The sequence below is a fragment of the Cucumis melo genome, chromosome 1 (genome assembly GCF_025177605.1).
Source record: "Cucumis melo cultivar AY chromosome 1, USDA_Cmelo_AY_1.0, whole genome shotgun sequence".
NCBI classification, from domain to species: domain Eukaryota; kingdom Viridiplantae; phylum Streptophyta; class Magnoliopsida; order Cucurbitales; family Cucurbitaceae; genus Cucumis; species Cucumis melo.
Genome location: NC_066857.1, coordinates 30,295,452 through 30,320,298, shown reverse-complemented (window position 1 = coordinate 30,320,298; position 24,847 = coordinate 30,295,452). Strand labels below are relative to the sequence as shown.

The 24,847-nt window shown below is 37.4% G+C and overlaps 2 protein-coding genes across 3 annotated transcripts; one reads left to right on the top strand and one right to left on the bottom strand.

Annotated features, from left to right (window-relative positions):
* Positions 1-2,075: 2,075 nt before the first annotated feature.
* On the bottom strand, positions 2,076-8,939 carry LOC103492631 (peptidyl-prolyl cis-trans isomerase CYP63). 2 transcript variants are annotated; one of them, XM_008453068.3, is made up of 14 exons: positions 8,823-8,939; positions 8,121-8,200; positions 7,951-8,005; positions 7,514-7,602; positions 6,938-6,962; positions 6,792-6,830; positions 6,598-6,715; positions 6,266-6,426; positions 5,844-6,171; positions 5,605-5,750; positions 5,277-5,475; positions 4,787-5,128; positions 4,608-4,688; positions 2,076-2,611 (listed from the first exon to the last, which is right to left on the bottom strand). In XM_008453068.3, the coding sequence occupies exons 2-14, from the start codon at positions 8,196-8,198 to the stop codon at positions 2,263-2,265; spliced, it is 2,010 nt and encodes a 669-aa protein (XP_008451290.1). In that variant the 5' UTR covers positions 8,199-8,200; positions 8,823-8,939; the 3' UTR covers positions 2,076-2,262. The 2 variants fall into 2 exon arrangements, 1 of the variants encoding a protein (XP_008451290.1); XR_007815768.1 differs by lacking the exons at positions 2,076-2,611; positions 4,608-4,688; positions 4,787-5,128 and having other exon boundaries at positions 5,326-5,475; positions 5,605-5,775.
* Positions 8,940-17,629: 8,690 nt separating this feature from the next.
* LOC127144143 (uncharacterized) lies at positions 17,630-22,019 on the top strand. The gene is made up of 4 exons (XM_051079717.1): positions 17,630-17,790; positions 18,890-21,491; positions 21,572-21,712; positions 21,803-22,019. The coding sequence occupies exons 2-4, from the start codon at positions 18,892-18,894 to the stop codon at positions 21,837-21,839; spliced, it is 2,778 nt and encodes a 925-aa protein (XP_050935674.1). The 5' UTR covers positions 17,630-17,790; positions 18,890-18,891; the 3' UTR covers positions 21,840-22,019.
* Positions 22,020-24,847: the final 2,828 nt, after the last annotated feature.

The following is a 24,847-nucleotide window of genomic DNA, read 5'->3' as shown; positions in this document are numbered from 1 at the left end:
AGGATAATGTGACCGGAAACCACTATTGCAGCTTTTAATGAAGCCATTCGGGATGACAGTTGAAATGGAAGTACTTAGAGATGAGCCGCACACTTCAGATCAAGCCATTGCTACTAACCGTAAACAAGCAAATGCTAATGTCAAGCTTGGACTCCTCAGAATGTGCAAACTTGTGAATCTACTTCCAAAAACCTTATGAATCTTGTCAACCTAAACATTGCTACTGTTAACAACCAAAGAGAATCTAAGAGACCTAATCCTCATGATGTGCAAAACCCACCTCATACTGACAAAGAAAACTAAGGGGTAGAGGCCATTGTGAATATTGTACACCTCCTTTGCAGCCTTAGTTATAGATTAAGAGATTAAGGATCATGTAGAGAACATAAGGCTTAAGGTTGATCAAACCAAGACAATAGACCTGTTTTGTTCACAACAAAACTCATAGAGACAAGCAATCACTTCAACTTAGGAAGCATACCAGAAGAGAATTATATTGTATTGTGGCACTAAGACAGGTATTTCAGCTTGTCAATCCTTGTTTTCAATCAGTACTATGTTGATGTAATGTTAGTTCGAAGACTTTATTTTACTTTAAAAAGAAGTTAGTGCTAGCTTGTCTGTTTATAAAGAATATTGGTATTGGCTTACATAACCTCCTTTCAGGCTTTAGGTTCTTTTTTTACCAGGAATGAAATATTTTTCAAGCAAAAGAGTCCTTCCGGCCAACCAGCCAACTTGCTTATTGGTCTTCCAGAAAAGCAATCCTAAATACATGCTAGAATCAGTGGTAGTTGATGTCGCTGACCTATTGTCGCATATCAGTTGCGAGAGATAAATCTAGTTATAAGTCTTAGTCCTGTGAATTCCCTGCCTTACAACTCTGCTTCTTTTCCTTAAAGGAATTACTATCATAACTTTAGTGAAAGAGAAATTCTTAAATAAACTAGGCTGGCTCAGCTTCATTCATGTAGGAATAGGAAGTATGTCTTAGAAGTAGACATAGTCAAGCAAATCGAATACTTTCTCATCAACAAATCAACATATGCCATACTTCAAGACCTTCGAGGAGATTGGATTTGCTCAACTAGCAATTGTATTAGTAGTTGTTCTGAAAGAACCTCACCAGGCAGTAGCTCTTTTAACTACATGGGTCTTTGTTATGTCATTGGCATTACCCTTATAGTATGTGTTCATGAATGGGAGTTGTACGACCATTTTGCAAGAGCTATTGAGTAGCCTAGTGTGCATTTCTTACCAACTTGCAATTGCTTTTTTCCTCCCAAATATAAATTTACTGATTATGTTCTAATTTAAGCATCGACAAGTACGATTAGGCGTATCTCAATGTTTTATTCAGCAAGAGAACGACAAACAACCATTTGTTTTGAAAAACATCAAGAGATTATAATGTTTTTCAAAAGTAGACAAAAGTCCACAAGTGCTCCATCCATCATCATATGTTAGCTTTGGTTACAAGCAATCTCCAATGATACCCACAACAAAGAAGTTGATGAAACGAATTTAGATTCCTAAGATTGAGAGAGATCCTCTAGAACAATGTCCTACTTATTTTCTTACGAGAAAATTTCTCGTAAGAAAGAAAATCAATTAGACCTCAATTACAAATTAAGCTAAAATTAACATATAAAAGAAATTGGAAATACAAATTTACAACCTAAAGTACAAATTAAGCTAAAATTAACCAACACAATTTAACCTGCAATCACTTTAAAACTATTATTTATACCTTATTTAAATAGACTTCTGTAATTTAAGAGTTTAAATTGATGTATTTGTAACAGTTTGGAGTTTAAGTTAATAAAACCGCATAGCTTACGGTTTATTGATATATTTATAAAAATTTGAAATTTAAATTAATACAATAAAAAATTTCAAGGATTAAATTGATATAACTATTAGTTCAAGCTCTGAATTGATATAATCTCCAAACTAGGGGTGGACTATATCATAATCAACAAATAATTAATCAATCAATTTCCTTCCAAGCCTTCTCTCTCTCAGCATAATCATTATTAATCTATGAACCAACAAGATAAAAGTACAACCAGCCCTATATGAACAAATCAAAATTAAGGTCAAAATGAGATGTCACTAACCTTACAAGTGTGTGTCGGACTAAAGGAAAAGAACAGAAACCAAATCCGAATATAAACAAACAAATCACTTTTAGGAAATTACATTCATTCTATCAAAGGAAGGAGAAGGATTGACGAGCAGATAGTTGTACAAAAAAGCTTATCAAGATTCAGGGCTACCATTTCCATAGGAAACTAACCCCCTTTGTCCAGACAAGGAGCTCGATCTAGACCGACTAGGAGAAGCAGCAGCACTGCGATGTTTATCTGGAGATATCGAACGGGACAAGCTAGAATTACGATTACGATTATGATTCCTTGACTGCGAAGTTTCTTTCTCTGGGGAAAAATTGCTCTTCGGTCCAAGACGTGATTTTAGTCTATCGCTTATTTGAGTTCGCTTTTCCAAAGGACTAGGACTCCGTACTGGACTCCGACTCTTGCTACGGTCTCTGTAACGACCACGGTAACTTCCTGGACTGCGTGAAACACTCCGACTCTTCCTTCGATATCTAGATGGCACAGAAATTCAAACACAAATATATTATATTATACATCTATAAATGAGGAAAAGTCTCTTTACTAAATGCAACAAAATTTTTCTTTAATAATATAATTATGGTTGATACAGTTATTGATAAATAACAACAATAATATTTTGGATCTAAGAAGCAGACACTCCGACACTTGTTTAACATGTATTTGACACTTGTTAGAGCAATAGATGTGCTAGACCCAGTTGTACAATGTCAAAATAGGGCCGACATTTGGTAGACATGCATCAAATACTTGTTACATAACTAAGTCTAGACACATATGACAAAAGTAATAAAATTTGAAACTAAAATACATCAAACTAATTTTTTAAGCATATAAATGAATAAACTTACTGATTTTGAGTTCCATTCTGTTAGACCCCAATATTACATACATATAAAGGGAAGGGCAAGAAGGGAATAACACAAGCAAAGGCTTCCGGGAATGTTGCGGAAGAAGAGGAATTCACCTGAGGGCCCCACAGTGATGGGGTTATAAAAAGAGAATGTTTAGGGATTGGGAAAGGTAGGTTTCATTTTGGGTAAAGGCTGCTTAGAGCTTTTAGGAGAAGTTTCCAGGGAAGGAGCTGGTCGTTTGTCTTTAGTATCATTTCTTACTCTTGTTCATCTTTGCTGTTTTGTGACTCTGGTTTCATATTGAATATAGTCTATCAGAGTACAATCTCTGTTTCTCTATTGTTGAGGTTTACTGAGTTTCAGGTGGGAGGGTCTTCACACGTTCTTGTTTTAAAATGATGTATATTCTAGAAATGTAAGTTTTAACACGTCAGTGTCCTAAACTCAAAAATAAATAAATAAAAACCGCATGTCACATGTTTGTATCATGTCATATCCATACATGTGCTTCTTAGTCTTGATAAATATGCTAAACGACCCAAAAAAAATATTTGGGATGTAATTCAAAGGATTTAATGACCAACGATGAAATGGACATAAGAAGTCATGTGTAGAGACAGCTCTCAAACGAGACTAGGAGACCTAGAGGCAGAGTTGCGAAGACAAGGAAAATGTGGCGGATGTTCTTAACAGGAAGCTGCAGAGGCGTCTAGTTTTGGGTCTTCCACAGGATCACAGGTTGGGAAAGAGAATGTAACGGTAATTCATAGGCTTAAACTCAAGGCGCAAACAAAAAAAAGAAAAAGAAAAACGAGAGATAGTATTTTTCTGTCAGGTGCATTTACTGGAGAAAGCATAGTTGCATTAAAAATATAAAGAGAAAAAAGATGTCAACACAAAAAAATTGCATTTATGCTTAGCAAATTTGACTTTTTTAGTTAATAAAGAATGAAACATCCCTAATTATTACTATTTTTAGAAAATAATAGAAAAGCTACAAAACCTGGACTTTGAGCGCCTTGGGACTTCACAAAAAGCGCACACCTGATGCCCAAACCGCAAAACTATGCCTCTTAGAGAAACTATGCACCTAGAGACACTCCTAAACACTTTTTTTAGCCTTGGGGCTTCACAAAAGGCATGGACCCGAGGGGCGCCTTATTTTGTGCAGTGCCAAACCTAGGACTTGAGCCTTGCACACACACCTGCAAGGCTCACAAAATAAGGCGTGCGCCTTTTTTAAATCCCCAAGGCCCGAAGCCCTGCACAATGGGGATTTTTCATTATTTTAAAAATAGTAATAATAGGGTTTTCCTTCTTTATTAACTAAAAAAATCAAATTTACTAACCTAAATGCAAAAATTCTTGTGTTTAGGGGCCTTTGTTTTTCATATTTCTACTTCAACTATACTCTCTCTTGATAATGTAATACTTCTATATATAGTGTGCCTCCCAAAAAAACAATGATATATTATTCACTTTGTGCTTATGCCCCAAAAGACTATTGCGCTTTATTTTGACTCGAGCTTTAAAGAATATTGGTGACCATACAAGGGATTTATCAACTTTTCTGTGTTTGTGTTTGTGTGTGAGAAACAAAAGAGAGAGAAGAAACCTTGAAGGGCTCCTGCCTCTAGGTGGGCTCCGATATCGCCTATCAGGTGACCAATCACGTTTGTTTCTGTAGCTTGAATACCTTCATATGAAATGAAATAATTAAATTCCAAACTCTTGCTTAATATAGTTAGTATCTTAACATAAATATTTATCCATAAAAAGCATAAATATATTTACCCATTATGACTTCTTCCATAATTATTTCTGCCACCATAACTACGAGGACGTTCGGGTGATGGAGTACGGTAACGACGCACGAATGAGTACTGCTCGGTAAAACCACGCCCCTTCCTAACACGTTTTGGGGTGCCATTTGGAGAATGGCTTCTTGAAGAAGTTTGACCATGATTTGAAACAGAAGGATTGGGAGCTTTTCTAACAGGACTACAAACAGGGCTCCGAGAGGACCTTGGCCTATTCCGCTCACTGTACTTCATCCCAGGATTTCCAAATGTCTTAACAGGACTTCTGGTAAGATTGCTACTGGGGATGTTTCTTGGCCTTTCAGGGGTAGTGCTCCTGTCGATCACACACGTAAAAGTTCATGCAACTGCTTGTATAGAAACTCAGAACAATTTCAACAACTGAAATAAAATTAAATTAAGAAAAAAAAACAAGACCGTAATAAAGGAACAAAGATAAAAGGAAATGAGAATGAAGTTGAAACCTAGAGGAGTTAGAGCCATCTGAAACAGGGCGTTGATTAGGAGATCTCTCAAGTTTCTCAGTTTCAGTTTTATGATTATTGTTTGGAATATCATCGTGCTTTGGGGACAGTTCACCTTCTTCCTGTAGTAAATTAAGGTCCCGACTTTTCTGTTTTTCCACAGTGGTCTCAGTAACAGGGTTCAAGGATTCCTTCCCATCTGCAATACTCAAATCATTTCAGTGTATCCTACAATATGAGACTTGGAGATGTAACATGGATCTGTTACGAACCCTACTATTTCATTTGTGCAAAAGAGGTCATAATTGAGTGGGAAGAGATACCATACCAGTAATTCCTTTTGATTTAGTCTCAGAATGCTTAGAATCCTTAATTTTACGAGTAGTGGCACGATGATGAACTCTTTCACCATCAGAACTACTACTGCTATCACTTGTACTCTCACTACCTGTGTCAGTTGAACTCCCAGAGCTCCTGAAGGTAAATCATTATCAATGTCCTGAAACACACTGAAAGAATATTACAGAGGAAAGCATAAGGCTGAAGCCCAACTAAAATGACACAAACCATTTAGTCTTGCGCTTCGAACGCTTTCCCAGTCGGCCTCTTTTCTCTCTTTTTCGGCCTTTTCTTTTCCTTCCATGCTGGGGCTTTGCTGTTTTCTTGGATCTCCTCTTCCTGTACCTTCCATCACTTGAGGAACTAGAATCAGAAAGTGACGAGTCTGAATCTGAAGAATATGAATCAGATTCAGTATCAGAGCTGTATGAATCAGATGAAGAGTATCTCTTCCTCTTTTTTCTTCGGTCCTTTGAGGACTTCATCTGTCTGCCTCTCCCTTGGTCATCAGAACTAGATTCTGAAGATGTAATCTTGTTCGACTTTTTCTTTTTCTCTGAAAAAGGTCAAAGAACCATACACAGGCATTAAGAAGAACACCTAATATCTTGCTTTGGTCGATCCAAATAAAACCTATATTAGTTCACTACCTTTTTCCTTTTTTACCACAGCTTCATCCTTAATCTCTGATGGTTCACCACAGTTTACAATTTTCACAGGTTGTCCAGGTTTCCCATCAGCCGTTCCAATCTGCTCAATTTCCTTCACAACATCCATTCCCATCACAACTTTTCCAAAGACAACATGTTTCCTATTCAAATTGCAGGTAAGTGTCAAACGGATATATACTTATACACATACAATAATGTAGTATCATTTCCATTTGATTCTTGTTTTTCAAGAAGCTGAGAAGGGCCAGAAGGATGATCAAAAAATTATCAATCTTCAAAACCTAAGGAGAATATAAGAAAATACCCATTACCCGTCAAGGTGAGGTTGGGGCTTAAACGTTATAAAGAATTGAGATCCATTAGTGTTTGGACCGCTGTTTGCCATGGAAAGAATGCCAGGTCCATCATGTTTTAGCTTGAAGTTCTCATCTGCAGTTTTCCAAATTTTTGCAATCACAACGTGAACATATATTTTGACAAGAGCTCAATGTACTTGGGAAAATACCGGAAAATTTTCCACCATAAACACTTTCACCACCAGTCCCTACAATGTAGTTAAATGTGGTCCATTAGATACCCAACACATCAGATAATGGTATTTTATTAAGAAAAAAAACTTCAAATAGTTCATCACAAGAAAGAAGGCCATACCATTTCCCCGTGAAAAATCACCACCCTGTAGGATCATAGGAAAAAGAAATTAGCACTAGAAAAATATTAAGAGGATGAACGTGTTTAGAATACCTAATATTTTGAAGCAATAAATCCCCATGGTGATACCAGAAACGTCCAAATGCATGATTTAAGAAAAAGCAAAAGTTTAAATTTACTTTGAAGTCTTTTCTGGAGAAAGAAAAAGTACATGGCTGGAAGCTGCATTTAAATTTTCCGTAAACAACTTCCTCCAAAACAATAAAAGAAAGACGTATTTGTATTTGTTTTTCACTCATAACAAAGACATTTTCAAGCACGTCAAAATAGATACCTTCACAGCAAGTCAGTACAACTATCTAAAGAATAACAGCATCAAAAGCATTTGTCTTTATTTAGTTATCTATCATATGAGAATCAAAAAACATTTATCTAAGAATAAGTGCATAGAAAGCATTTACTTATTCATTTATTTATGAATCGATTATAATAAAATCAAAACAATTTATTTGTTTATTAATTTTTGGAAGCTCAGGATTTAATGATGATCAAAAGAAAAGAACAAAAGGAACATACTTGAGCCATGAACCCTTTAATAATTCGATGAAAAAATGTTCCTTTGTAGTGAAGAGGCTTCTCCGTAGTCTTCCCAATCCCCTTTTCACCTATATCAAAAACAAAAAAACGTCAATTAATTCTTACTAGTCAGTTACTGAGGCAGGCAATATCATTGGAAAAAAATATCTGCCCAAAGTATACCATCTTACCCTTTCCCGAATTAAATATATGTATTAGTTGTTGACGTTTAAAAATGGCCTACTACTACTGGACAAATCTAGACAATACTAAAAATATAATTTCAGAGATAGTTTTCTATATATCAGGCATGTACCAATAGCAAGAAAGAACTTTTAATGGATTTGAAATCAGATATAAAATGATTAAGACTTTTTCTAAGACCATTATTGAATAACCAGAAAAAAGATTTTAACCTTACAAGTATTAAAACCTACCTGTACAGAGAGCCCTGAAATTGTCTGCAGTTTTAGGAACAACATTAGCAAAGAGCTGCATCATTCAAAATGAAACAAGTCATCAGCAATCAAGCACAGAAAATATTATTGCTTCCTTTCAACAGAAATCCCAAAGAAATTAAGGTCATTCTTTGGGCCTTTTCACTCACTTCTATGATAATTCTTTGAACTGGTTCCCCACCAATTGAAACATCCAAGAATACTAAAGGATTCTTCTTCTTGCTCATCACTTGCAGTTTCAGGGAGAGAATAATTTAGTACATCCAAATCATATGAAAGAATAATTTAGTACATCCAAATCATATGGGTAATCCAAATGTGCAATCAAATATACAAATTTCTTAGAACTACATATGGGCAATACAGAATACACAAGACATAATTCAAACAAATAAATGTAGGTCCTTTTATGAGTTTAAGGAAAAGAAAATTAACAAACATATCAGATCCCACAAAAGCATCAATCCTAATCATCCATGGCTGCCACCAATCAATGTCAAGATATTGCATTGTATAAAACTTTCTAATCCAATAAAAGAATACACAACTCCAACTCAAGTAGCGTCTTAAAACGACAATCACACAAAACCCTAAACCCTAAACCAAAACCCATTTCGGCTGATGAGATTAACTTCGTAAAAAAAAAATCTTTGAACTTTAGAAACTCCCAAATGCAAATTCTCGTGGAAAAAAAGAGGAAAAAACTTCGTAGAAACAGAAATTGTTCTAGTAACTGATGGACGAATTAAAATAGCTAGCAGCAGCTTTATGGCTCAAACGGAATCACGTAAAGATTAGATTGAACGTAAGTGAAAAAGATTCAGCTCGATAAGAACTCGAAATTAGCTTACCTCACAGATTTTTCTTACTCCACCAGGAGGAACGGCCGAGTTGCTTAAGCTTTCGTCGAAGTGAGTTGGGTTTTGGTATTTGAATCCCACTGTATATTGGGTTTTGTCTTTTTTTACCCTTCTTTATTTTATATATTACACTAAAATTAAGAAAATTGATTTTAAATAATAAAACTTTAAATAAATAAATAAATATACGGATCTTTTAAAAAATATAAAAAAGTGTGAAAATATTTATATTGTATATAACAATTTTAAAAGCGGAAAAAGACCATAGTTCCATCATAAAAAGTACAAAAAATGCCCTGTCATTTACATGATCATTTATTTATTTCAATATTCTTTGGTACATGATCGTTTAGATTTGGCTAAACGATTTTTTTAATTCTTTTGTAACAATATTTTTCAAAATTCTTTTTATACCCGATCTTTTAGATTTGGCCAAATTAAACGACATAAAAAAAAAGAAGGAAAAGAAGAAAGACGATGCACGCAGCAAAAAAAAGAGAAAAAGAAAGAAATCAGATTTTGGACGTAAAAAAAAAAGAGGAAAAGAAGAAAGACAATTTGCAGCGAAAAAAGGAGGAAGACGATTCGCAGAGAAGAAAAAAGATGGAAAGACAAACTTGAAATATTTAAAAAATGACTAATACTTTGTTACACCGACGATAAATATTTTAATAAATTGTTACATTTACGAAACTTTCCTTAAATATAACCAAATATCATAAATAATAAAATTATAAATATATAATACTTCGGTTTATTTTACATAATTAATAACAAACCTTAAGCTTTGGTTATTTAATTCTTTGTAATAAAAAATTTTGTGTCCTTTTCATTGATACAATAAATATAATATTCTTTTTTCAATATACATTTTCTTTTGTATGTGCTAAAAATAACTTGTTCCTTACTTTATTTTAGGGTTGTTCTATTTTTAGTTATCTTTCTATAAATGGGTGTTTTTGACCCCTTAAGTTAATAGCTATGTTTTCAACTATATAATTCATAATTAACGATACTATTACTATTTCAAATTGATTTTATGATATAATATTTAATATTGAAAAACTTACATAAATATAACAAAACGGTAAACTATTTACCGCCCGTGTAACAAAGCCCATAAGGTCAGCCATTTTTTAAATATTCCAAGTTTGTGTTTCCATCTTTCTTTTCTTCCTTGCGATTCGTCTTCCATCATCTTTCTTATTTTTCAATTCTTTATTTATGTCGTTTAATCTTTCCATCGTTTTTCTTCTTTTCCTATTCGATTTCTTTCCATCGTCTTTCTACATTTCCTCTTCTTTTTTTCGCTGCGATTTTTTTCTATCGTTTTTTCTCTTTTCTTTTTTTTTTTTTCACGCGTTTACATTTGGGTAACCAAATCTAAATGACCGTGTATAAGAATGTGTACAACACAATAGCAAAATCTAAAAGATCGTGTATAAAGAATCTTGAAAAAGAATCATTTAGATTGAAGTAGCCAAATGTAAACGATCGTGTAAAAAAAAAGATTGTGTATAAAGAATCTTGAAAAAAAAATCATTTAGATTGAAGTAGTAAAATGTAAACGATCATATAAAAAAATAAAAGATCGTGTATAAAAAATCTTGAAAAAAAAATCATTTGGATTGTAAAAAAAGTAAACTATCGTGTAAATAGATCTAAACGATCGTGTAAAGAAATCTAAACAATCGTGTACAAAAGAATTAAAAAAATCGTATACCAAATTTTTTTAAAAAAATCATTTAGATTTGGGTCCCCAAATCTAAACGATCGTGTAACAAAATAAAACGATGGAATTGAAAAGATAAATTGTAGTCATATCTAAATGATCGCATTGTAGTCATATCTAAACGATCGCGTATAAATTATAGCCATATCTAAATAATTGTGTTGTATCCATATCTAAACGATCGCGTATAAATTATATCTATATTTAAACAATCGCGTATTTATTGAACCATATCTAAATGATCGCAAATATATTACGCGCACGTTATTGACGGCGTGGTTGATGGGGCATTTTTGGTATTTTACAAGGTGGGTCTCTAGACTTTTTATGTTTTTGGAATTGTTCTATAGAGTATAAATATTTTGCCGCTTTTTTATATTTTTGAAAAGACGCCTTTAATATTTCATATTTGTTCACTTTTTCATATTCGTTATATTGCTACTTCTTCCTACTCATACTTTAACAGTCTGCACACTAGCTACAGATAGAAAGTTGAAAAACTAAAGGATCGTTTGGGGAAAGGGTTGAGTTATGGGAGGTTAGGGTTATGATAATATGTGTTTGATGGAAGGGTTATGAAGAAAATGTTATGATAAGATGTGTTTGGGGGAAAAGTTATGAAGGAAGTGTTATGATAAGATGTGTTTGGGAGAAATGTTATCTAGGTTGGGTTATAATAATGTTATGATAATATGTATTTGGGGAAAGAGTTATGTAGGCATTATGGAATTTATTTATTTTTATATATATATTTTTAATTCATATTATGAATCCGATACACAAATTTCGTATATTTAATTTACCAAATCGTCCTAGTTTTCGTAAAACAATTTGCCTTAATTTATTTAAATACAACGTTCATTTTCAACATTTTTTATGTAGTTACGTGCGAATAACTTTTTTTTTTTTATTCATATTCTAAATCCAATACAAAAATTTCATATATTTGATTTACCAAATCGTCCGAGTTTTCATACAACAAGTTGCCTTAATTTATTTAACTATGATGTTCGTTTTCAACATTTTTTAAGTATACGTTACATTTCAATAAATTGATTTTTATGAATGTAACACGCAACCCGTAAACATGTAAATAAGTACAAATAACAATTGGAAATACGAAGTACCGAAAACAATGAGGTTGAGATTGATATCAAAATTTATTTATCTTCAATCAACTCTATGTTCAAATTCATATCAATATCTTTATGAAATTAAAATTTTGATATCAATCTCATAAATACAATGAGGTTGAGATTGATATCAAAATTTTAGTTTCACAAAGATATTAATATGAATTCGGACATAGAGTTGATTGAAGGTAATTAAATTAAAATTTTAATTGTGTAATTACAATAAATTACCTAATTCAAGAGTAAAGGAAGAAATTAAAATTTTAATAATGTAATCGTACCAAATTCATAACTTAAAAACAAGTTGTGTTTTTAAAATAAAAAGATTAAAATTAACAAAACTCATAAGTATAAAAATTATAAATGAGAAAAAAAAATTGATTAAGGAAGAGTTGAGGAAGAGTTGAGAAAGGGTTGAGGAAGAATTGAGGAAGGGTTGAGGGAGGAGGTTCGGGGTAAAACTAGGGTTATAGTAACCCTTCCCCCAAATAAGGGTTGGGCAACCCTCCTCTTTATAACCATTCTCTCAAACATGCCCTTAGAGTAAGAGGTAATCAAGTTATCCTCTTGTTGTCGTGTCGTATTTGATATTACCTTCACTCAATATATAGATTTTTAATGTTCGAAAAAGAAATAGAGGTTACAATGAATAAATTTGCAATTCCAATATTATGATGACTATATTTCTCAACGAATCTTTTTGGTTTTAAGTATAATTGCTTTTGTGACTCATTCATTCAAAATAACAATGAGAGTATTAGTTTATTCTCAAAGTTTTGACAAACATAATGTAAGGATGCATGATTCAATCGCAGTCAAGATTTAAAACTACTTGTGTTGCATATTAATTGCAAACAAAATGGATCACTATAAAAATATTTTTTTAATGAAATTTAGACAATATCTTTTAATAATAATTGTTGGATGAGATTTGTAGATAAATTTAATTAGTTGAACTTGAACTTTGTATTTGTTTTAGTTTAAGAATAATGGGTATAATATCCAATATTTGATTCTTTCTTTCAAAAAGTAAAGTTTGTCTTGAGAGCTTGCAGTTTACTCTCAAACATTCAGTCATCTTGAGGTCCTTGTAACCTATTCTTGATATTGATTAGTCTTGCAACTCACTCTTAAATGTTGATTTATCTTAAGGGTCTTGCAACTTATTGTTGTTGTTGATCAATTCTGAGGGCTTTCCAACTTGTTCTCAAGAGTTTGGAGAGTATATTGATCTTTTGGAAGACTTCTAAACTTTAGTATTTAGATCTTAGGAGAGCAAAAACTAATATTTTTGAAACTTAGGTCTTCAAATATTAGAAAGAATTACACTTTAATAAATAAAAGCTTCCAAAGCTTTAGATTTGTGTTTTTTTTTTGAGATATTTAGAGCCTCATAACATTTGGATCTTCGGAGCTTTCGAAATTCAAAGTCCAAAGCTTGTGAACTTCGATCTTTATGACTTTTAAAGCTTCCAAACTTCTGCATTTAGTTCTTCCAACCCTAAACCCTAATACCCTAATGAACAAATAAGACCTTAGGTTTTAATAAAAAGATAATGAGTAACAATTTTAGGAGTAATAATTAAATCATATAACAACATTTTAAAATAAGTACAAATATAACAAAATCTGAGTCTATCAATAATATCAATAATAGAAGTTCATAACTGATAAACCATGTTACAAATATTGATATATCACTCTATTATCAATAGATTTTGCTATACTTGTAATTTTTTTTATTAAATATTACTGTATATTTGATTATTTTGAATCTACTTGTTATATTTGCAAATATGTCTCCATCATATTTACATGGATTTAGGTTGTGGATCTTAAAATTGAGTTTGGACTTAGAGTTTAATATCTTTCATGACGTTGCAAATGTAGCAAAAGATAATAATTCATCTGTAAGGAACATGTTTGTCATTTAGAAATGTCCATTTTGGTATGTTCAAACTTTTGAGTTCTCAAGCTTCTCCAAATATTGCTATCATTTTCGACGCCATTTATTGTGATTGATTATGAAGGTCCTCATTTATTTCATTGCAATTTCATTTCATCATTTCTATTTCTATTTCTATTTCTATTTCTATTCCCACGAGGTTTTGGATTAAAGATAGATGAAATTCTTGTTTTCATTTGTGTCTGTGTCGAAGAAGCAGTTTTCTCGATTCATTTCATTTTCCTTTTCGTCAATGCTATATTTGTAATCGACCCATTATTTCTCTCAAACCATTATCTGTTTATGCTTTGAATTCATTTCCACTTTTCAGTCTTCCATATCCTGCGTGCTTTATTCCATGTAGATTTTCGTGAGAATAAGAAGATTATAGTTCCCCTAATTGAAGAAGATTAGGTAATTCTACTAATCATCTACTCTACTTAAAAACTATGTTAAGTTTCTTTAGTTGTCCTATCTTGTTTCTAATTGATGAAAGATGAACGTTGTTTTTGTACCAGTTCATTTCCAGGCGGTTTCCAGTTATCTGATTCTATGTATGCACTCAATTACTATTACTTCCTTACTGTTTAATATAATATCGTCTACATGTCAGATGTCATATATTGTAACGACCCAACTCCTTATACCGAGTCGAAGTCATTACTAAATGTAGAACAAGTGGTTTAAGTCATAAAATTTAGTAAAACGCATAAGGTTTGAGAAATTTACTTATGAAAATCCAAACAAAGTAATATGCAAAAAATGAAATTTCGTTCTAAAGTCCTACTCGGGCCCTATCTACTTTTAAAATGGTAAATAGTGAAGAATACTCAAATTCAGGTACTAACGTCAAAAGCAAGAATAAGCGGAAGCAGAAATCCCTATGGCTCGCCACGGTCACTTCTGGTCGCTCGCCAGCTTGCCTTTGCCCTTGCCTCGTCCTCTACCTGAAAACATGACATGAAAAGAGTGAGTATAAAATACTCAGTAAGGGACCCACTACTAGTCCCACTAGGTGTCTGTTAGCTTCCTGTCAGAGTTCTGTAACTGGTACCCGATCTCTGGCACGTTCCCGAACACGTGCAACATGCGCTCCCGTAGGAACGTAACTCTGGTCTTCGGTGCCCCGGGGGACACCTAGGACAATCGAGATGCAAGGACCCCGTCGAGTCACTCGAGTCATATCTATATCCATGCTAGATTGATGTCCCGTCGGATCACACAGTCCTAAATAAGTGGTGATCCCGAAGGACACCCATGCAGGTACGACTCTAACAGGTTAAGCTAACAGGTACCCTAATCGCAGTATACATACACATGGCATCATCATATAACATAACAGATAAATCATCATTACACTCTCCATCTCGACACCCATCGTACAGCCATAACAGTTCTCGTCATCACAACATCATGCTATAATATAACCATATCGTCAATCGCATCATACTATCATTAGTTTCATGCATCGTACAGTCTAGTCCTCAACATGCACAATTGAAGGTATACGTGACCTCATAATTCTAAACATGGAGCTAGTAGTAGAAATCTCTTACCTGGAGATTTAATTGGCGAGTTCTAACCGCGAGGCAAGCGTGCTTTCCAAGCAACGAGGTCTTAACTGTTTAATACGCCAAAATTCGTAATTAAGTCACAAACGACTAACGGTTCAAATTCAGTTGAAATGACTTACCCTAGAAAGAGGTTGCAATGCTGAGCCTCTACTGAAGAAATCCCACGCTGCAGCAGTTACTTGGTCCAAGACGTCCCTTAAGGAAAATAATTTAATTTAATTTCAAATTAAATTATTTAGTGTCCAAAAACATTGAGTCTTACTGGGTAATGCCAAAATAATTAATTTAATTACCAAAAATTAGATGGAAGGAGCCAAATTAGGCTTGGCGGCTTGGCTGGAAAGAGAACAGGGACCGGCTCGGCTCGGCTTGGCGCAGGGATCTTGCACGTGCGACTCGGCTTGCGACAACAAGGAGGCGTGGCTCGGCTTGCAGTGCAGGCGGCGCGGCGCGGCTTGCACGCGGAGAGGGCTGGGCACGTGTGGGCACGGACGCGGGTTCGGGTTCGGGCGAGCGGGCGTGGAGCGGTTCCGAGTTCGGGTTCGACGGCTGGAGGCGCGGGACTGACTACCGTCGACTGCTGCTGCTCGGCGACTCGAGAGGACGCGGCTCACGCGACGGCTGGCGCACGATCCAGCTGGGCTGCTCGGCGACTCGGTAGGACGCGGCTGGCTGACGGATCGGCTGCGGCTCCTCAGCGCCTGATCGGAGCGACGCAACGCGGCTCGGCTTCTCTGCCTCGGATCGAAGCGGCGCGACGAGTTTCGGCTGGCAGACACGGCGCGGCGTGCGTAGCTGTTCCTAGGCGTGCGGTGGCTTGACTCGGTTTAACTTCTCCGGCGCGGCTGGGAGGGTGGCGTCGGCTCGGTGGCGTGCGTTGGTCGATCGACGGCGGCGGCTATGGTGGGAGCAATTTGGGGCTAGGGTTTTCTTGGGAAGGTGATGAGTTTCACGCCTCCCAATGCCCCCTTTTTAAAAGAGTCAAAAAAATAGAAAAATTAAATAAAACCCACACAAAATACTTTCTTTTCTTCTTTTATTACTATTTTCTTTTCTACTTTAATCCAATAGCAACCCTCCTCTCTCTCTCCTCATTAAAGCCACATTTGACCCTTTCCAAAGCATTAATTAATTTGTTACTTCACAATTAATTAATTTATTTCATCCTTAAACTTTAATAATTAAAATAATCAACCAAGGAAAACTTTACCCTTAATTAAGTGTAAGGTCAAGATGGTCCTATTCCATAACGACTTTTGAATTTAAAAAAAAAATATTTTTGAGGTGAACAATGGAACTCTAATCTACTGGGGCGTTACAACCTTTCCTCCTTAGGGAACTTTCGTCCTCGAAAGTTCTAATCCTCGAACAGCTCGGGGTACAGAGCCCTCATGTCCTCTTCTTTCTCCCACATGGCCTCTTCCACTCCATGGTTCTGCCAAAGGACTTTGACTAGTGAAATTTCTCGACTACGAAGCTTCTTGACCTCCCTTGCCAAGACCTCGACAGGCTGCTCCTCATAGCTCAAGTTCTCGCTGATCTGTAGTGGCTCGAAGTCCACCACATGTGTTGGGTCTGCGACATATTTCCTCAGCATGGAGATATGGAATACGTCATGCACTGCAGCAAAAGATGGGGGGTAGCGCCAAGCGATAAGCCACGAGGCCAATCCGCTCCAGTATCTCAAACGACCCTACGAAGCGTGGACTCAGCTTCCCCTTCTTCACGAACCTCATAACACCCTTCATAGGTGCTTCCTTCAGAAAGACCATGTCTCCCACTTCAAACTCGAGATCCTTACGTCGTACATCAGCATAACTCTTCTGCCTGCTCTGTGCTGTCAGCATACGAGCTCGGATCTTCTGTATGGCTGCATTGGTAGTCTGCACTAACTCGGGGCCTAGCATCCTCTGCTCTCCAACCTCACTACAGCAGACAGGAGATCTACAGCACTTGCCGTACAGAGCCTCGAACGGTGCCATACCGATAGTAGCCTGGTAGCTGTTATTATAGGCAAACTCCATCAGATGCAGATGAGAGTCCCAACTTCCTGAAAACTCTAGCACCACTACAAGAAAATGGCCCATTCCCGACGCCGAAAATCACGTCGGCATAAAAAACGTCGGGAATAAGGGCTTTCCCGACGCCATCAATAACGCGTCGGGAGATGCGTCGGGAAAACAATCTTTCCCGACGCACCACGAAGGCGTCGGCAACAATACGTCGGGAAAAGGGACTTTTCCCGACGCCGTGCACAGTGCGTCGGGAGAGGCGTCGGGAATAGGGGTTTTTCCCGACGCCACGTAAAACGTCGGGAAAAGGGGTTTAATGAGCGTCGGGAATTCCCCTTTTCCCGACGCATTTTGGGGGATTTCCCGACGCCTCGTGACTGCGTCGGGAAATCCCCTTTAAATTCATTTCGGTTCTGTGAATACAGAACCGAAGCCGAGAGGAGAGGAGAAAAAGAAAGGAGAAGAAGAAGAAGTCGCCTTGCCGCCGTTGTTTCCTTTTGTTCCGCCGCCGTCCGTCGCCGACCGCCCTCGCCGTTGTTCCTCGTCGCCGTCTGCCACGTTAGGTAAGTGAAATATGTAAATTTATTTGATTTAAGTTTATGTTTTAGGGTTTTTTTTGATAAAAATTAGTTTAGGGTTATTTTTTATGAAAATTAGTTTAGGATTTTCTTTTGGAATAGATTTTTGTTTGTTAAATGTATTTTTGTATAGAGTGTGTGTAATTTGTAGTTGAATTGAAATTTGAAATTTGAATGGTTTAGGATTTTTGTTTTAGAAAATTGAATAAAATTGAATGGGGGTTGAATTGGGGGAGAGGTTTATTGTTAAATTGAAAATTGAATTGGGAGGGGGGTTTATATTTGAATTGAAAATTGAAAATTGAAAATTGAAATTGGGGGGGGGGGGGGAGGGGAATTTAGTTGAATGGAAAATTGAAATTGGAGAGGGGGGGGGGGAGTGGAGTTAATAGTTAAATTTAAAATTGAATTAGAGGGAGGGGGTTTAAGTTAAATTGAAAATTGAGATTGGGGGGGGGGGGGAGGGGAATTTATAGTTGAATGGAAAATTGAAATTGGAGAGGGGGGGGGGAGTGGAGTTAATAGTTAAATTTAAAATTGAATTGGAGGGAGGGGGTTTAAGTTAAATTGAAAATTGAGATTGGGGGGGGGGGGGGAGGGGAATTTATAGTTGAATGAAAAATTGAAATTTGAAGGGGGGGGGGGGAGTTAATAGTTAAATTGAATTGGGAATGTAATATGTGTGTTAAGATTTGTTTTTGCTATCCTGCAGTTATGGTAGCATTTTTTGTTTTGAATTTGTTTATGTTTGGGATGGCTATCCTGCAGTTATGGTAGCCTTTTTTGTTTTGAATTTGTTTATGTTTGGGATGGCTATCCTGCAGTTATGGTAGCCTTTTTTGTTTTGAATTTGTTTATGTTTGGGATGGCTATCCTGCAGTTATGGTAGCCTTTTTTGTTTTGAATTTGCTGGTATCAAGGGGTGGTAGTTAGGATAGCTTGAAGTATTTTGTTGTTAATAATTAGGTTGTGTTGGCTATCCTGCAGTTATGGTAGCCTTTGTAGTTTGGAGGGGTTTGTAGGATGTGAAGATATTTTGAAGTATTGTGTTGTTAATAATTAGGTTGTGTTGGCTATCCTGCAGTTATGGATAAGGGTTGGATGAAACTTAGAAATAAGTTATCCCTTGAGTATAGACATGGAGTGACCCAATTTTTAGAATTTGCCAAATTTCACGTTGATGCTTACGGACGATTGAGGTGTCCATGCAAGAGATGTTTGAATTTAAATTGGAGCTCATTAGAGGGTGTGGAAAGACATCTGCTGACTATAGGAATATCCCCCTACTACACAGAATGGGTGTATCATGGAGAGTCATTAAGCTATAGAGGTACAGAAAACTTTGAGGAAGGAACTAGTAGTAATCCTTTTAATGAAGGAACTAGTAGTACACAATTTAATGAAGAAGGTGATATCTTTGGTATGCTAAATGATTTACAAGCCCCTATAGAACATGAAGAGGAAATAGAGGAATTTCGTTTGGAAGATGAAATGGCGATGAATGTTGGGGTAAATATAGATGAAGATACAACAAATAATATATTTCAGGACTTATTGAATCAAGCATGTAATGAGTTGTACCCCGGTTGTTCTGAATTTTCGTCGTTGAATTTTTTGGTTAAGTTGATGCATGTGAAAGTTCTAAATGGTTGGAGTAACAAGTCGTTCGACATGTTGTTAGAACTTTTAAGAGCAGCGTTTCCAATGTGTAATAGTACTATTCCTAGTTCATTTTATGAAGCAAAACGAAAACTTCGTGACTTGGGCTTGGGATACGAGACTATTCACGCGTGCAAGTATGATTGTGTATTGTATTGGAAAGAGTTTGCTGATTTGCAACATTGTCCTACATGTGGCGAGGCTAGGTACAAGGTTAATGATAATAGAGGGAAAAAAATTCCGCATAAGGTATTGCGCCACTTTCCTTTAGTACCTAGATTACAGCGCTTGTTTGTATCGCAGGAAGGGTCTGCTGACATGAGATGGCATAGGGACAAACGTGTTGAAACAGATGATGTCTTGAGACATCCAGCTGATGCAGAGGGGTGGAAGCACTTTGATTCTGAATTTCCTGATTTTGCTTCTGATCCACGAAACGTGCGTTTGGGCTTGGCTTCAGATGGGTTTAACCCATTTGGTCAAATGAGTACCTCGTACAGTATGTGGCCTGTTGTGTTACTTCCTTACAATTTGCCACCATGGAAATGCATGAAAGAGACAAATTTCTTTATGTCATTGCTCATACCCGGTCCTAAATCTCCTGGTAGGGAAATTGATGTGTATCTCCAACCATTGATTGAGGAATTGAAAGACTTATGGACTTTTGGGGTGCGTACGTATGACTCTCTTACAGGTCAGTTCTTTCAGCTATACGCAGCCTTGTTGTGGACGATTAATGACTTCCCGGCGTATGGTGACCTATCAGGGTGGAGTACGAAGGGGTATCAGGCATGTCCTATATGCATGAGTGATAGATCGTCCTTCGGGATACGAGGTAGAATATCTTTCATGGGACATAGACGCTATCTTCCACAGAATCACGTGTGGCGTAGAAGTAGGCTACACGATGGAAAGGTAGAGCGTAAGGCTCCTCCTGTGGTGATGAATGGGTATGAAATATTAGAACAACTAGATCAGTTGGAATTTCCAGTTATGAGTAAACATCCTTCAATACAGGATAAGAAAAGAAAGAGAGCTCTTAATTGGACGAAGAAAAGTATTTTTTTCAATCTTCCTTATTGGTCGAGACTTTTGTTACGTCACAAACTTGATGTAATGCACATTGAGAAGAATGTTTGTGACAATTTGATTGGTACGTTATTGAACATCGAAGGGAAAACGAAGGATACCACGAATGCTAGGTTGGACTTACAAGATCTGAAGATAAGAAAGGATTTACATCTTGTAGAAGTGGGTAACCGATTGGTGAAGCCACATGCGAGCTACACGTTGACTACCTGTGAACGAGTAGAGTTTTGTAAGTTTCTGAAATCAGTTAAGTTTCCCGATGGATTTGTTTCCAATATATCGAGATGTGTGCATGAAAGAGAGGGGAAAATATCAGGACTAAAAACGCATGATTGCCATGTTTTATTACATCGACTGCTACCAATTGGTATTCGAGCATTCTTACCGAAGAACGTATACACTGCTATAACCGAATTATGTAATTTTTTCCGTGACTTGTGCGCCCGAACGATAAGAGTAAGTGATCTAGACAGATTGCAAGCAGATATCATAATCATACTTTGTAAGTTGGAAAGAATATTTCCACCTGCCTTTTTTAGCGTTATGGTGCACCTTGCCGTTCACTTACCATATGAAACGAAGATTACTGGTCCGGTTTCTTATAGTTGGATGTATCCGATCGAAAGGAGTCTACGAACGTTAAAGCAGTATGTTAGAAACAAAGCACGTCCTGAGGGGTCAATTGCAGAAGGCTATATCATGAATGAATCTAGTACCTTTTGTTCACGTTACCTACGTGGTATAGAGACTCGATTCACAAGAGATGAGCGAAATGATGATACCATTGTAGAGAACGAGGTAATTGGTGATTTTGAAATTTTCAAGCAGAAAGTACGACCCTTAGGTGCATCAAGTGTTCGTGCTATATCAGAGGAAGAGAAACGACTCTTCCATTGGTACATACTGAATAATGCTGACGAAATAACAGAGTATCGCAAGTAAGCATATTCATCATCTTTGTAATTTTTAAATATTTGTTATATATTGTTCTTACAGAAATTAAACTCATCTCTATTAGGAAACATTTGAGGCTCCAACGTCGACATGCTCAAACTTCTATGGATTTGTATAAAATACATGAACGAGCATTCCCTGAATGGTTTCGAGCACAGGTGTTAGAACTGCGTCAGTCTGCAAACCAATCAAGGGCGACCTCCAGGTAATTAAATGCACTACACATTTATATATGATTTCATTTGAAACATATCTAACTTTAACCAATCTAATGTGTTATGTTTGTAATGTGCAGCGATTCTTTGTGCTTGATTTCAACGATCAAGCAATGAACAGGTTTGTTGAGCATCAGATGCTCACGACCTTTAAAGAGTTCCGGGCCGACTGTCATAAACATTTCAAAAAGTACAGCGACCCGGAGGAGGCTCGTGCCAACCCACCAAACGCATTGGTTGGACGTGATGAGGATTGGCACTTCCTCTGCGACCATTATATCAGCCGTGCATTCCAGGTATTTGTCATGATTAATTATGATAACAAGTTTTTATATGTATAAGAAATAAACAATATAATTGTTTTAATGCAGGAGCAATCACGGACAAACAAGGCTGCTCGACAGAAGCAGCCTTACAATCATAGTAGCGGGTCGAAGTCGTTTCTACAACGACAGTATGAGCTCGCTGAAAGAAGAGGGCAGCCGGTCGATCGTGTGGAATTGTTCCGGGAAACACACGTTCGAGCTGGGACATTCGTGTCGCAGGCCGCCGAGGATGCGCATGTAAGTTATACCCTTATTAATTATCCACTTTTATTATATATTTTAGCGCGTTACCTAACATAATTTTTAAATTTGTTGCAGAATCAAATGCTGGAACTCCAATCCCAGCCTACCCCAGAGGGTAGTCAGCCACTCTCTGAGGATGAGATATGCGATCAGGTGTTGGGTCGACGACCAGGCTACTCAAAAGGCCTTGGTTGGGGACCCAAGCCGAAGGCCCGCAGAACGGCAAGTGCAAGCAGTTCGTCGACATCTTGTTCGCAGTCCACACAAAAAGAGATTGAATTACAAGCTAAACTTCATGAAGCTTTGGAACGGATTGAAGTACAAGATAGAAATCACCAAGCATTAGCTTCACAAGTGGAAGCTATGAAAAAGATGATTGAAGACCTAACTCGTGCACAACAGGGACCACCACATGATCCCTAGCCCTGCGGTACGTCGTATATGTCTCTATTATTCTTAAGTTTTTGCAATATATAATTATGTATTAAACTTAGTTATTTTTATACCATTTTTAGGACCGAAGGTGTAGAATGACGCGCATACGCACCTCGTTGGGAGATTGGGTCTTATGTTTATGTTTTTTGTATATTGAAAACTATATTTTCTTGTAATCAACTTATTCGTATTATTAATTTTAATTCTATGTTTTAATTTGTGTTTGTATATTTATTAATTTAATCCAAAACGTCGCCAAATTTTTTTGAGCAATCCGAACATCATTGTGAATGTTTGAGCAAAATATTATAAGGAAAAAAGTAAAAATAAAATATTTAAAAAAATATATAAAAAATATTTCCCGACGTTCATTACGTCGGGAAAAAAACGTCGGAAAATAGGCTTTCCCGACGCCGTGAGATGCGTCGGCATAAACGGCGTCGGGAATAAGGTTTTCCCGACGCCGGCTTTCCCGACGCATCCCACGGCGTCGGGAAAGCCTTTCCCGACGCCGTACCAATTCGGCGTCGGGAAAGCCTCTCGCGACGCATTTCCCCCGACGTTCTTCCCGACGTCGTTTTGTACGTCGGGATATCCTTTCCCGACGTTCTTTGCATTTTCGCCGACGTATTTGTGCGTCGGGAGTACCCACATCTCTTGTAGTGCACGCAGGCCCGCAGCATGTCTTCCAAAATCTGGTTCAATCTCTCTGTCTGACCATCAGTCTGAGGGTGGAATGCCATGCTGAAGTCTAACCTCGTACCTAATGCAAGTTGAAGTCCTTTCCAGAACTTTGATGTGAAACGAGCGTCTCTGTCTGAAATGATGGATACGGGTACTCCATGTAGTCTCACGATTTCTGTCATATATAATTGCCCCCACTTACTGGCAGTATAAGTGGATTTCCCTGGCACGAAATGGGCCGACTTCGTGAGTCTGTCGACAACAACCCAGATCACTGTATAGCCCTTTAGGGTCTTGGGCAGTCCCGTAATAAAATCCATCGACACACTCTCCCACTTCCACCCTGGCAAACTCAAGGGTTGCAACAACCCGACTGGACACTGTCTAGGTGCCTTCACCTGCTGGCACACCAAGCACCTGCTGACAAAGTCTGCCACTTCCCTCTTCGTGCCCCTCCACCAATAGACACTCCTTAAGTCCTGGTACATCTTCGTACTCCCAGGGTGTATGGTAAATGGGGAACTGTGAGCCTCAGTCAAAAGCTCTGTCCTGACTGCGCTGTCTTCCGGCACACACAAGCGTCCCTCAAACATAAGGCCATCGTTAGAGGATATGGAGAAGTCCTCACCTTGCCCTGTCTCTACCATACGACGCTTCTCGACTAAGTAAGGATCATTCAGCTGAGCAACGATGATCTTTTGCCTCAAGGTTGGCTGAACTGACAACTGAGCCAACTGTGAGGTGACCTCACCTACTGAGACTGCAATCTCGGCTCTCTCAAAATCTCTGAGTAAGGGGGTCTGCTTGGTGATTAGCGCTGCTGAATGTGCCACCTTCCTACTCAGCGCGTCAGCCACTACATTTGCTTTACCTGGGTGGTACAGGATCTCGCAGTCATAGTCTTTCACCAACTTGAGCCACCTCCTCTGCCTCATGTTCAACTCCTTCTGAGTGAAGAAGTACTTCAGGCTCTTATGGTCAGTGTAAATCTGTATCTTCTCGCCGTACAGGTAGTGCCTCCATATCTTCAGTGCAAAGACTACAGCTGCCAACTCTAAGTCGTGGGTAGGGTAGTTCTGCTCATGAATCTTCAACTGGCGGGAGGCATAAGCAACTACCTTACCTTGCTGCATCAGGACACAGCCCAGTCCCTTCTTGGAGGCATCACTATAGATCATAAAGCTTCCCGACCCATCGGGCACTGTCAGGACTGGTGCAGTCACCAGTTTCTGCTTGAGCTCCTGAAAGCTACTCTCGCATGCTGGGCTCCAGACAAAAGGGGTTCCCTTCCTGGTCAACTGGGTCAACGGGCTGGCTATACGTGAGAAGTCTTCCACGAACCTCCTGTAGTAACCTGCCAAACCCAGAAAACTTCGAATTTCACTAACTGTGGACGGTCGAGGCCAGTTGGTCACCGCTTCAATCTTTGCTGGATCC